Here is a 12,604-nt window from a genome sequence, read left to right on the forward strand (position 1 = left end):
GGTCACTATTGCCTAACTCCTCTCAGCCCAAGCATATGGCCCCTAATTGCTCCTAGCAGAGCCTAAAGGTTCCAAACACAGCAGGGGGCAGGGGAGCATGCCAACATTTTTCCCAAAGCAGTGGATGGCAACTGCATGACATCTTTGGTTCATTTGTATTGTCTTATATTTTTGCTGGAATCTTTAAAAAGGTACAACCCTGCATTTCTCCCCCAGTTGAGACTGGAAGAGTTCCCAACTGACTTACTCGAAGTACTCTTTGCTACTGGTCCAGCAGTGTGGGAACTTACTCAAATCCAGTTGCTTGGAAACCACCATGTTTGGCTTGTCCTCCTTCCCCCTTCACAGTCTGTCCCCTTACACACCAGGCACCCAGATATTCTTAAAGTTCATCACTCTCTACTACACTCCGAGAAGAGCATGAAAACACCATTGTGCTTTCTATGGAGGAAAAGGCAGAGAAAATGTCAAGTCCTTTAGTGGTGAGAGATCCGTAGCGACTGCCAGTGGGCCGGATGGACATGGGTGGTGGGATCTGCTGGTGCCACTGAGCTGGAAAATGGACCAAATGACATGTTACAATCAGCGACTACAGTCTAGCAGCACCTTGCAGGGTGCATTCTGTCTTCACCCCAACGCTCCCTGTGGGACTGGGTCAAGCATTAGGATGTGCTTGGTACTTCGTTTGGCTTCCATTTCCATATGGTTCTGGTCTCCACTTTCTGAGGTGCCCCTCTTGAGAGTCAGAAATCCCATAGTTGTAAAAGAGCAATAAAAATTTCCCTGTGAAATTTCCAGGAACAGGAAAACTGGGCTGGTGACCTCTTAACCCCTTAATTTCAAAACCAATTCCATCTAATCCAGTTAGACCTGGGTATCTGAGAAGGAAGAATGGGCAATAGTATGGTTTCTTAAAATGATTTCTTCTTATTGACCTAGCAAGGGATCTGCTAGTGGCAGTGCACACAGGATTGTGGACACTATCCTTAGGCTTGCACACGGCCTGAATGAAATATCCATTTAGGTTGTGCAGAAATTGATTTAGAAATTATCAAGCAGTCTTCTCTTTAGGTTTTTGGGGATCCTTGATGTGAAGAAGGGGAAGCAACAGGTGGAGATCTACCTTTTAAGCATTGAAATACCACCTAACTATTTTTTTTTTTGGAACATGCTACATCTAGTCTTTAAAAAATACATTTTAGGCTGCTTATCACACAAAAGTGTTCAGCTGATTTATTACACTCCAATGTATGTCCAGTCTAGAAGGGCAGGACATGCTGCTTTTCAGGAGATACGGGAGTTTATTCTGCCCCTTTCTCAGATAGGCAGGAAGTAGTATTGGAGGGCCTAGGGAATTTATTTTAACTAAGTCCTGCATCTTTTTCCCTCTCTTGAATTCCAATCGAGGAGACAGTGTCTCCCATTGTTGGTGCTGTGCAATTAGGACATGTGCTGAGAGGTGAGCCAGGATAGACTGTACTGGGAACTTGGTCTCCAGAGGGCAGGATTTGGACAAGAGTCATCAGTTTCAGATCTTACTGGTACAGTTTCTTAGTTGGTGACCTACTTCCTTCTGACTTGGTGAAGTGTGTGAAATGGTTAAGGGAACTAGCCTAGTCTAAAAAACATCACTGGCCTCTCTATTCCTGTAATTCTCCCAGGGAAAAGTATTTTAGAGTCAGTTTTCCTCATTGTTGAATTTCTTTTTGAGTCCGAGGCTAAGGGAATGTAAACAGAAAGCTATATATTTCCTCCAAATATTAGACATAGGGAAAACAACAGGGTAAGACCCCTCCTTGGTACTAAAAAAGGGGTATACCTGGTGTGTACTTACAAATAGCAGGATCCTCTGGTTCTAGACAGTTACTCTTTTTTGTTATTTTGGTTAATATTATTAGTAATGAAAAACAAACCTATTAAGTCAACCAATCATTTTTTTTTAAAGGGATCACTCTTTGGGTTAAGGAAAATGTCTCAAAAAAAAAAAAAACAACAACCCAGTTGATGTTAAAATTATAGAGGAGAGGCATAGAGTATACAAATATAGCAATAAAGATTAATTTTGCTAAATCTTTTTGATTAGGAACATGACTCAGAGACTAACAATGAAAAAAACTGGGTTTTCTTCTGAACTGTAGTTACTAACCTCTCTGGATCTCAGTTTCCTCAGCATTTAAATGAAGGTAACAACAACTACAACTACAATAATCTCATGGGTTTTGGGAGGATCGAAGTGTACAATTTTATAAATTACAGGTCACTATACAAATGCTATTTTATTTTTTTTTAAAGGCTGCTCTCTATTTATTAGTCTGACTGTGGGACTGGGGCAATAAATATTTGTGGAATAAATGAACAAATGAATGGTACTGTAAAAGTTCTGCTGTATGGAGATATAGCTGGGAGGACATGCCAGGAGAAGTTGGCCCAGAGGGTGGCCCATGGAGTGAGGAGACAGCAGAGACAGCATGAAGGTGCTGGATGATCAAAGCCCAAGCAGAAGTAGTTGTAATTCCTAATATTGTAAACCCTCTTTTGGAAGAAGGTCAAGCTCACGGTAACACATAAAAGTACACAAGCTCCTAGGGAAAAGGATGAAATGACTTTAAAAATCCATCTCTTAAGCATCAAGATATAATATAACCAGTTCATTTAGGGAAACATACTATAGCTATCCTTTGGAAAGAAAGCTTTCTAAGCTGCCTGTCACACGCCACTGTTGCCATTACACTACCGTATATATCCAGCCTGGCGGTGCACGACACGATGCCGACTTCATTCTTGGCTGACAGCGTGTACCATCCAGCATCTGACTTCTTGGCTGGCTGAATGAGGAGGCAGACGTAGCCTGTTGCATCCTGGTGCATACTGTAGAAAGAAAGAATATATGCACGTTGTATCTGGAGGCAGAAAAGACTTAAGATTCAGGAAAACTCTTCAGTGCTGTGCTTGCCCTCCCTTCTATGACCCCAAGGGGAAGAAAGCAAACATAAGAGCCAAAAAAAAAAAAAAAAAAAGCAAAAATTAATGTGGTAGAGCTATGACCTCTTCTTGCCCTCACCATGGACCCACTTCTTCTGGAGTTATTCTCACACCCTTGTCACAAGCAAAGTCCAGAAAAATCTCTTTTCTAAACTAGATTGGAAATTTCAATAAGGATTTTGTCAGGAGGAAGCAATGGAAAAGTAGGCCAAAGTGAGGGGTAGATGAGCTGATAGCATGAAGAGGGTATACCCTAATGTGACCAGCAGGGCTTGTGTGCTATTCAGTTTCGTAAGCTTCAGGAACAAATCACAATCCTCTTTCCTTTTGTTTTCTCTAAAAAAATTTTCCACCTTGGCTGTATATTGCAATCCTAGATAATTATATCAGAAATTCAGGCTGGTGTTAACTTTAGAATAGAGGACTCTGTTCTCGCCTGTTTTGCCAGAGAAAAATCCTGACCTATATATACACACGGACTTCTTAAATGCCAAAAATCTGTAAAAGCCAACAGATACAACAGCCCCTGGGATAAATTCAGTGTACTGTAAAGAAATCATTTTCAGGAGAAATTTTTGTCCACAAGCTGCTTTTGTTTGTTTGCTCTCTTGTGGCACAAAGCCAAATGGCAAAAAATTAAGGATGGTCTAGGGAAATCAATCAAGGCATTGTCCTGAAGAAACTGGATCCCTGAAGTTACTTAAAATAACAATGAAGTAGTGATGGGTGGGGAAGGAGGGCTGTGCTCCCTTTTCCTGGTTTATTTTGCTTTATTTTATTTGAACTTTTTACTGTCAAAGAGGTTTTTCTAGGTACTAATTTGATGCATCACACGTGACAAAAAATAAGCAGGATCTTCAAAAATTGCTCATGTATTTTCAATTTAAAACTTAAGGTTTTAAAGCTGTGGGACATCCATATAATGAACTACCTCTCAGCAACAAAATGGCATACATTTTTGATCTGCACAGTAACATGGACGGAGCTCAAATGTATTGTGCAAAGTGAACGAAGCCAGGTTCAAAGGGCGACAGACTTACGGGGCTGGCCCAACAAGCTCTGCTGAACTTGGGAGTCCCTGTGAATGGGAGTGCGTTTGTACCTGACCCTCCCTCTGGTAAAGGGGATGGTCTCGTTGTCTTTCTTCCAGAAGAACACAGGCGGAGGCATGCCTATCACTCGACACTCCAGCCTCACCGGGTGACCTTCGGGAACACCACAGTTCTGCAGTTTTTCCAGGATCACAGGCGCTTTCTTCACCTCTTTGGCTGAAGGAGAGAAGGGCCACTTTTGTTTAAATAGCTGGTTCCTTGGGGTTCATGCCTCGAACAAAATACAGTTCTGGAATTTAGCAGAGTGGACACCTGCCATTTTGCTTCCTTTTCAAAACACTTGTCATGATTCAGTAAAGAACACTGCTTGAGGGCCTCCCCGGTGGCGCAGCGGTTGAGCGCTGGGTTGCGAAGCTGCCCGCGGCCTCTGCAGCGCCAGTTCGATCCCCGGCTGCTCCCCGGCCACCACAGGAGGGTCCCACATGGCGCGCAGACCTCTCCTGCCGCCCGCTGCTCCCCTCAGCAGTGTACTTCGGTCCTTCTGCCTGCTCTGCTCCCCGCTCTGGCTCTGGTGAATTCTCTCACCCTCCCGCGCTTCTGACTGTACCCAGTGCATGTATAAACAAAACAAACAAACAAATAAATAAATAAAACATGCCTCTATAAAAAAAAAAAAAAATAACGCTGCTTGATAAACACTCCAGAAATTATTTTAAAAGAAATGAGGAAACCATGTCCGCATATCCTATAAGAGACAATGCTCAAGCACCTGGATGCCAACAATGGGGTGTAAATAGTAGGTGTAAAATTAAAGGGGTCTCTGATGGCTCAGCAGTACATTTTGAGAAAGTGTATTTTATGTACTAAGTATCTTTTCTCTTTTTACAGAATTTCATTGTGAGAAGATATACTAATTATCCTTCAACTTTTTATTTTGAAATATATATTTTTAAAGATTTATTCATACAAGAGCTGGGATACAGGCCAGAGATGTGGGGGGTGAGAGGATTCACCAGAGACAGAACGGGGAACAGAACAGGGAGATAGACTGAAATACACTGCTGAGGGGAGCAGGGCAGGTGTCAGGAGAGGTCTGCTGCACCATGTGGGTTGCTCCCTGGCAGGCCGGGGATTGAAATCATGCTGCAGAGGCAGCAGATTACTTCATAATACAGTGCTTAACCCCTTGCACCACCAGGGAGGCCCTATTTTGAAATATTTTATAGGGTCAGAAAAGTTGAAAGTACGCTATTAAAAAAAAAGTGCAAATGATACTTTTCCCCTCCCAGAAGCAAAGAAGGTAAAGAGTCCTTATATCTCAGGTTCCAGAGTCAATACTTCAGCAAAACAGCGGGAAAAAAGCAAAAGGCTCCAATCAATGTACTCTGGCAGAATGAACTTTCCCTACTCTGCTGGGAAAAAAGAAGTGAGAAAAAGAAAAAGATACATGAGGGAAATGGCCACTAGCCTACAGCGAGGATCAGCATGTGGAGGCCACCCTGATTTCCTTCAAGGACCACAACTGGGAGATAGCAGGAGAAGAAGCCTCATGCTCAGACTCACACATTCTGAAATCTAATTTTGGCTGGATCACAGTCCCTGAGGGCTGGCACTTTGGGGTGATAATGGCTTGTTCTTCTCTGTAGGATTACAGTGTTTTGTTCATCCTCTTATAAGGTAAAGATTCCTGGTCAAGTTATCAATTTCACATTTGCTGAGAACCTTCCATGATCCAGAGACTGAGCCAGACACTGGACATGCACAGAACAAATTAGAATCTCTGACCGTAGAACATTCGCTGTCTCTTCTTGATTGCAAAAGATTAAATAATATCACAGAAGGCTGTGAGTGCTCTAAGAGTCTCCCCTTTTCTTTCTCCATTATGTCTAAGTGATGATAGCACTTAATTAAGTCTGAATTAAGTCTAAGACAGAGTAGTAGTTTGCTAGACAAAGAAGGCCCTTGAAGCATGGAAGTTTTGCTTGGGGATTGGGGAAGAGCCTGGTGTGATGAACTATAGAGAAAGTGACCTGAATTTAGTGATAGTCAATTAACTAATTGATTACCTGATTGATTATTATAGTGTTTCCCATTTATTGCATGCATATTATGCATAAAGTACCATATTATATTGTTAACTTGCTGATGTGTCTTTGAAGGCAATGTAAGAAATAGGATCCTTGCTACAGTGAAGGAGAAACTGAGATTGGATGGGGGGAGCAATGGACTAAGGAATTCTGTCAGAGGTTCTGCATACTTGGGCAATAACTTTAGGGGGTCCCACCTGCAAACCTTACCTACTACAGTGAGCTCCAGACTAAAGGAATTCTGCCCAGTTTTGTTGGTGGCAACACATGTGTAGGTCCCAGCATCGCGTTGAGTGAGTGGGTCAATGAGCAGAGAGTGGACTCCAGTCTCCCTGATCAGCATCTTGTGGGAGGTGTCTGGCAGCACGGGTTGGCCATTGAGCAGCCAGGTCAGCTCTGGGGGTGGTAGGCCACTCACCTAACAAACGACAGGGCAGCTGAAGCAAATGACAGGTTGACAGCAGGCAGATTTATTTGGCAGTTGAATGCTTCATCTTTGCTAGGTGCCAAATAGTAAGAGAAAACATGGGTGGTGAACCTCTCTCTGCAAGGCATCAGGACAACAAGGGTCTGGATGAATTCCTTATGAATTAAAGTCATATAGTATTTTGACCCCAACTCAGGTCATGATTAGAATAAATAAGAAATAAGAAGCTAAATAGATAAAAGAGACCTGAAGCATCGGTTTCAGAAATGGTATGTTTCTAAAAAGCAACAGGCAGCCAAGAGAAAGGGCAGATATTAAATTAGTGTTTTCACTGTGTATTATAATCATATGGGAGTAGCTCATGGTTAAAAGCGGAAGAAATAACAATCAACCTCAAATATGATTTTGACAGCCATTGGGAGAGCAAGAATCACCTAGAAAATTGAACTCTACAAATGCTTAACTGCAAGTTTTTACTAATTTTTTGAAAAAGATTTATTTATTTATACATATAAGAACTGGGGTGTAGGCCAGAGGTGTGGGAGGTGAGAAGATTCATCAGAGACAGAGTGGAGAGTTGAACAGGTGGATCTACTGAAATACACTGCTGAGGGGAGCAGCAGGTGAGACAGGAGAGGTCTGCTGCACTATATGTGGGTTAACTCCCTGGTGGGGAATCAAACTCATGTTGCAGTGGCTGGTGATAGCTTGGTAGTGGTGTATCTTTAATCCCTGCACCACCAGGGAGGCCCAAGTCTTTACTAATTTGAGCTAATTTTCCATTGTATTTTGCATTTTTGTCTGGAGCAGAAGGGGTGACTTAGGTTTCTCTTTATAATGAGAGATACCTACACTATTCTATCAAATCTTGTTTTTGGTTGAAGAATTAGAATTTAAAATAGCTAAAGGTCATGGATGCTAATTAGTATGAGAAGTCAGCTTGTTTTCATAAATTGTCTTGGAGTCATCTTTTCATAACTAAACATTTTTTAAAGGCCATACCTTCTAATGATTTACTCCAAGGATGCAAAAAATCACACTTTTGGTTTACTAGTAATAAAGAATTTGCAGGTATTCCATATAGAAAGTGTCTGAAATATATTACTTATTTGGTTGTCTTTTACAAATGCAGTAAATTTGATACTGTAGATACGTAATTTTTTATTAATATTAAAAAGACTTAAAAATTTCATGAACTACTGTTGTCTGGCATTAAATATTCCAAAAGAGATTTGTGGGAAAAAAATTATCTCTCTCTCAAAGAATGCCATATAGGGCCTCCCCTGGAGGCGCAGCGGTTAAGCTCTGGGCTGCAAAGCTGCCCGCAGCTTCTGCAGCACTGGTTCGATCCCCGGCCACCAGCAAGAGTCCCACATGGCACGCAGACCTCTCCTGCCTCCCACTGCTCCCCTCAGCAGTGTACTTCGTCACTCTGCCTGTTCTACTCTCCGCTCTGGCTCTGGTGAATTCTCTCACCTTCCTGTGCTTCTGACTGTACCTAGTGCTTGTATAAATAAATAAATAAATCTTAAAAAAAAAAGAATGCCACATATAACACAAACAAATAATAAGGACAAGCTAACAAAAACAAAACATCAACAGATTTTGAAACAAGGATGGTTGCTACATTGTACCTTACAGTCCAGTCGACAGAGGCGCCCCTCATGAGCTACCATGTCCCCAGGAGCCTGTAGAAAATGTGGTCGATAAAAGCGTTCCTGAATGGGCTCTTTGTCTTTTTCTTGTACTCGGGACCTTCCCCTACAACAAGCATGTTCCAGCATTAAATGTTGAAGCCAATTTACTAAATTATGGCATTTGGCACATAGGCAAGAGTATGGAGCCCAGAGAAAAGATATTTGGGGTGGGATGCTGGTGGGAAGGGAAAGGAGGTTGTTGGGCCATAAACAAATAATAAATAATGGGGTGGAGCTGATGTAAAAACAAAGTGGTAGGCATATCGTACACTGTAGGATTATTTTGTGAGTTCTGTAATAAAACGAACAGGCTTTAGCTTCTTTATTTCTGAAGTCATTCTGGGCTAAGTGACTCAGTTCCCCTTGCCTTAGGTTTGACGAGTTGTTCAAGTTTCCAAATAAACAAATAAATCAGTATTCAATCTGAACCTCAAATGACAGCCAAAAGAAAAGTCCTGTTTATTACTCAGAACAAGTTAGCTGCAATCCCTGTGTCTCTGAGTAATAAAATTTAGCCTAGCTATAAATTAGACCATTAAAGGTGACCATGAACTTCAACTAGTTAAGATTGACCAACAGTAACAGCTGTTCTTAAAGAAAAAAAAATAAAGAAGGTGTAGTTGCAATGGTGGTGAAATAGCGTATCTGAAACATGGGTCACTATTTTTGTTCCTTTGCTAAGTCAAATTTAATTCATCCATGTCAGCAACTGAGGAATGCTTTGCTAAGACTTTGTGGCACCATAAGACTCAAGGGAAAGCCAGACTCTTTCTTAGTGGTTTGTAAAATCAGAGAGGAAGAAAGCCAATTACTATATTGGAAACAACAAAAGCAACAAAAATACTCAATCTATGTACATATAAAACATCAATGGTTTCTGTTTTATTAAAGCAAAGGTGATTATTTATTTTGTGCATAAATACCCCTATAGATTTTGAACCATTAAAAGTGTACTGTAGACAAACGTACTGTGTTTATGAATCACCTGGGCATCTTATTAAAATGTGGATTCTGATTCAGGAGGTCTTGGAATTCTACATGTGCAACCCGTTCCTAGGTAAATGTTGATGCTGAAGTTCCCAGGAGGACTACACTTTAAATAACAGTTTGTACTTTGAACTTCAGTGCTCATTGTGGTGGGCGGGTGGGTACTTGGGAGGGGCTAGAGAAGAGAGATTCTTATTGTCTTTACCTGTGAGACTGGCTATCAGATGTTAGTCTACTTCGAATGGGCAAGCTTTGTACCATCAAGTGGCCAGAACAGCTGATTCTCCCCTGAGAAACAGAAAATAAATACGATTAAAATAAGAATTCCACATTTTCCCAATTTGTAGACATTTTTCCAGGTTAGAACATTATGAATATTTTGGCTAACTAATTGGGAGTTTTTCTTTTGGGGATGAAAACAATATAACTCAAATGACTGTTAATATTTCAGCAGGAGGGATTTTTAAGGATATTGTGATGACTTTCATTTTTAAGAAAAAATGAACCAAGCACAAATATAAACAAATTGGAATTCTCAGAGTAGGTCTCTTTTTCTCCCTGGCTGCCTGAAGATCCACTGTCATTATGAATGCCATTTTAACTATTTGGACTGGATATTCATGACCAACTGACTGCTTCAGTGGAAACAAATGGTCATTGATGTCCTTCACCCTGGAAAGGCAACAGTACTTAGAACAGAAATTCGGGAAAAGCTGCCTAAAATGTATAAGCCCACTGCTGATGTCATCTCTGTATTTGGCTTCAGAACCCATTTTGGAGGTGGCAAGACAACTGGCTTTGGCATGATTTACGATTCCTTGGATGATGCAGAGAAAAATGAACCCAAACATAGACTTGCAAGACATGCCCTATATGAGAAGAAAAAGACCTCAAGAAATCAGTGAAAGGAACACAAGAACAGAATGAAGAAAATCAGGGGGACTGCTAAGGTCAATGTTCGTGCTAGCAAAAAGAAGGAGCAAAGATTCTGCAGTGACTTTATCTGCATCTGTGGTGATCGTGCAGATTTTTTACGAGAGGATTAATAAAACTTATGTATCTGTTTGAAAAAAATTTCTGAATTCTTGTGATTTTAATATTCTCTATATCCATATGCAGGGAGCATGGACAAGTATTTTTATGCTTTCCTCAATAGAGATAATCTTAAAAATTACCATTTTAATAGGAAGAGTGGATGAGAGTAGAAATTGTAGTTCTGCACTTCCTATTCTAGTAGTAGTTTAAGATATTTATTTACCATGTCTTTTGGGGGAATTTTAAGTCTTAACCTAATTCAGAAAAGGAAAATGAAAATTATAGCTTTCCAATTTTACTTAAAAAAAGGATATTTTGCATGTGATATTCACAAGTCATTATATGAAGTAATTTGCTTGTTCGTTAAAGACAAAAAACAATAAATCATTCTTTGATCGAATGATCCATTGATGTCTAGAGAGTCAATGAATTGATAAGCACAAGGTTTAGCTCAATAGGTCTGGGGATGTAAACACAGTGAGTAGATGCTATTGATTTCCTTTCACAATGGCAGAAGGGTTGAATGTCTGACCCATTAGTGGCTAATTGGTCTTTTAAGTTGTGATACTGTGCGCCAGTTACACACAATCACAATGCTTCTCTTTCATTTTCCTTAGCAATCCTTAGTAACTTGCACTCCTCATTCACAATGACATCAACTGCTCCTTCCTCAAAGTGCCTGCGTCTCCACCTGGGGGTTGGCAGCCATGATGGTATAGTTGCCGTCGTCATCACTGGTGGTGGATTCAATGTGCAATGAACAAGTCCCATCTCCTTCTCGCCTCATTTTGCAGCGCCCATTTCTCTTTGAAATCTGCTTCCCATCTTTAAACCAGTAAACCTGAAATAAAAGTTAAGCAAACAAAACACAGTTTTATACATCTGTAGAGGAAAATGAAGAAGGGAGTAGGGTGAGGCAAGGGCTAATCGCCATCTCTACAAGTGATCCACCCCTTACAGAGCACCTAGGGGAAAATTATAAAACTTATGAAACATGACAGTATAGTATGCTCCTCCACTTGTGATATAGAATATTTAAGTTAACCATGCTATATAATTTAGGACTGAGATAAAGCTTTTGACTATTTTTATCAATCTTCACAATTATTTAAAAGTTACCCCAAGAGCTCTATATATCTTAAGAGACAAAATAATGAAATACAGGAGGCTGAATCTTTTTCCATTACCCTATTTACAAGTTCAAGTGTTCTGGAGTCACAGATCTAAGGGCTAGGCTAGCTCACCTTGCTCAAAAGGATAGTATGGTTTATTGTATAGCAAATGGAATGAGACCAGGATTCACTTGCTAAATTTCTCATCTAACTGAAATTTAAGTATGAATTTCATGGAAGTTCCCCATATATCAAGGGCATCTTTCAAAGGCAGAATGGGTGGGAATAAAGTACTGGTTGTAGCTTCCCTCCTCTACATTTCCTAGGAACCTAGCCACACATGATAACATCATGTTTGTGACAGCAGAGTGGAGAGATTTCAGCCATACCCAGTGTAAATCCTTCTTTCAGTTGACTGCCAAAAAATCTGGTGACTCATAAAATTTTTCAGCAGCCAACGATAACGACATGACATTTTCGGCATTTGCCAGCCTAATAGTAATGGTATAAAAATAGCCCACTTTGTAAAATGACAGGCACTGTGGATATTCAATAGATGCAAAATAGAGAGAAAAATAACAATTTGGTGATTTTGATGGCAGAGGGAATCAATAACCCAAAATAGAGGATCATGACTAAGAAATGTATTTTAAACTTTTATTAAAATTCTAACTTACTCAAAGGACCAATTTATTTTTGCCTATTTAATGACTCTATTCCTGACTCTTTTTTTAGTCAAATTATCTGGATTTTGTTCATTTTCTGATATTGGTTTTCATTCCCTCAGTAGACACTTGACTAGAGCCTGATAAAACTTTCTGGAAGTCATTGTCTATAATTCTGTGCTGTTGGCTGGCCAATAGGAGGGTCACCTTCCCCTACCTTTGGAACAGGTATCCCAACAATTTTGCAGATGAATGTGACTGGAGAGCCTTCTGTGACCCGGAAGTGCTTGAGTCGTTTGTCAAAGATAGGAGCAATACACTTGCCCGTAGGGATCTCATCATGTTGGATTTCATCATCAGATTCATCAACAGGGGTCCGTTCCAAGCGAAACTCTATTTCATTCATCAACCTCTGCTCAAAGTTTGAAATTTTGTACTCCTGTCAAAATGGCAACATGTTTCAATTTCAATTTCCATGAGTGAGGAAGAAGGTGTCTATCAGTATAATTTGAGGATGCAACTTTTCAAGATTCAGATGTTAGATTTTTAGCATGGAACCC

At 40.4% G+C, this 12,604-nt stretch overlaps 1 protein-coding gene and 1 pseudogene across 3 annotated transcripts in view; one reads left to right on the top strand and one right to left on the bottom strand.

Annotated features, from left to right (window-relative positions):
* Window positions 1–382: 382 nt before the first annotated feature.
* Window positions 383–12,604, bottom strand: part of MYPN (myopalladin) — a gene marked incomplete at both ends in the record, with an annotated part of 64,775 nt that continues 52,553 nt past the window's right edge. For both annotated transcript variants that reach the window (XM_084244678.1, XM_084244679.1), the window contains 8 exons: window positions 383–552; window positions 2,735–2,868; window positions 4,085–4,250; window positions 6,332–6,539; window positions 8,183–8,309; window positions 9,438–9,520; window positions 10,959–11,108; window positions 12,262–12,483. In XM_084244678.1, the coding sequence (XP_084100804.1) occupies window positions 383–552; window positions 2,735–2,868; window positions 4,085–4,250; window positions 6,332–6,539; window positions 8,183–8,309; window positions 9,438–9,520; window positions 10,959–11,108; window positions 12,262–12,483 (1,260 nt within the window). The remainder of the gene's footprint in view (window positions 553–2,734; window positions 2,869–4,084; window positions 4,251–6,331; window positions 6,540–8,182; window positions 8,310–9,437; window positions 9,521–10,958; window positions 11,109–12,261; window positions 12,484–12,604) is intronic.
* LOC311178101 (small ribosomal subunit protein eS24-like) lies at window positions 9,842–10,278 on the top strand (annotated as a pseudogene). Its single transcript has one exon. The product of its transcript is annotated as a small ribosomal subunit protein eS24-like (transcript).

The sequence above is a fragment of the Talpa europaea genome (genome assembly GCF_964194135.1).
Source record: "Talpa europaea genome assembly, chromosome: 10".
In the NCBI taxonomy this organism is placed as follows: domain Eukaryota; kingdom Metazoa; phylum Chordata; class Mammalia; order Eulipotyphla; family Talpidae; genus Talpa; species Talpa europaea.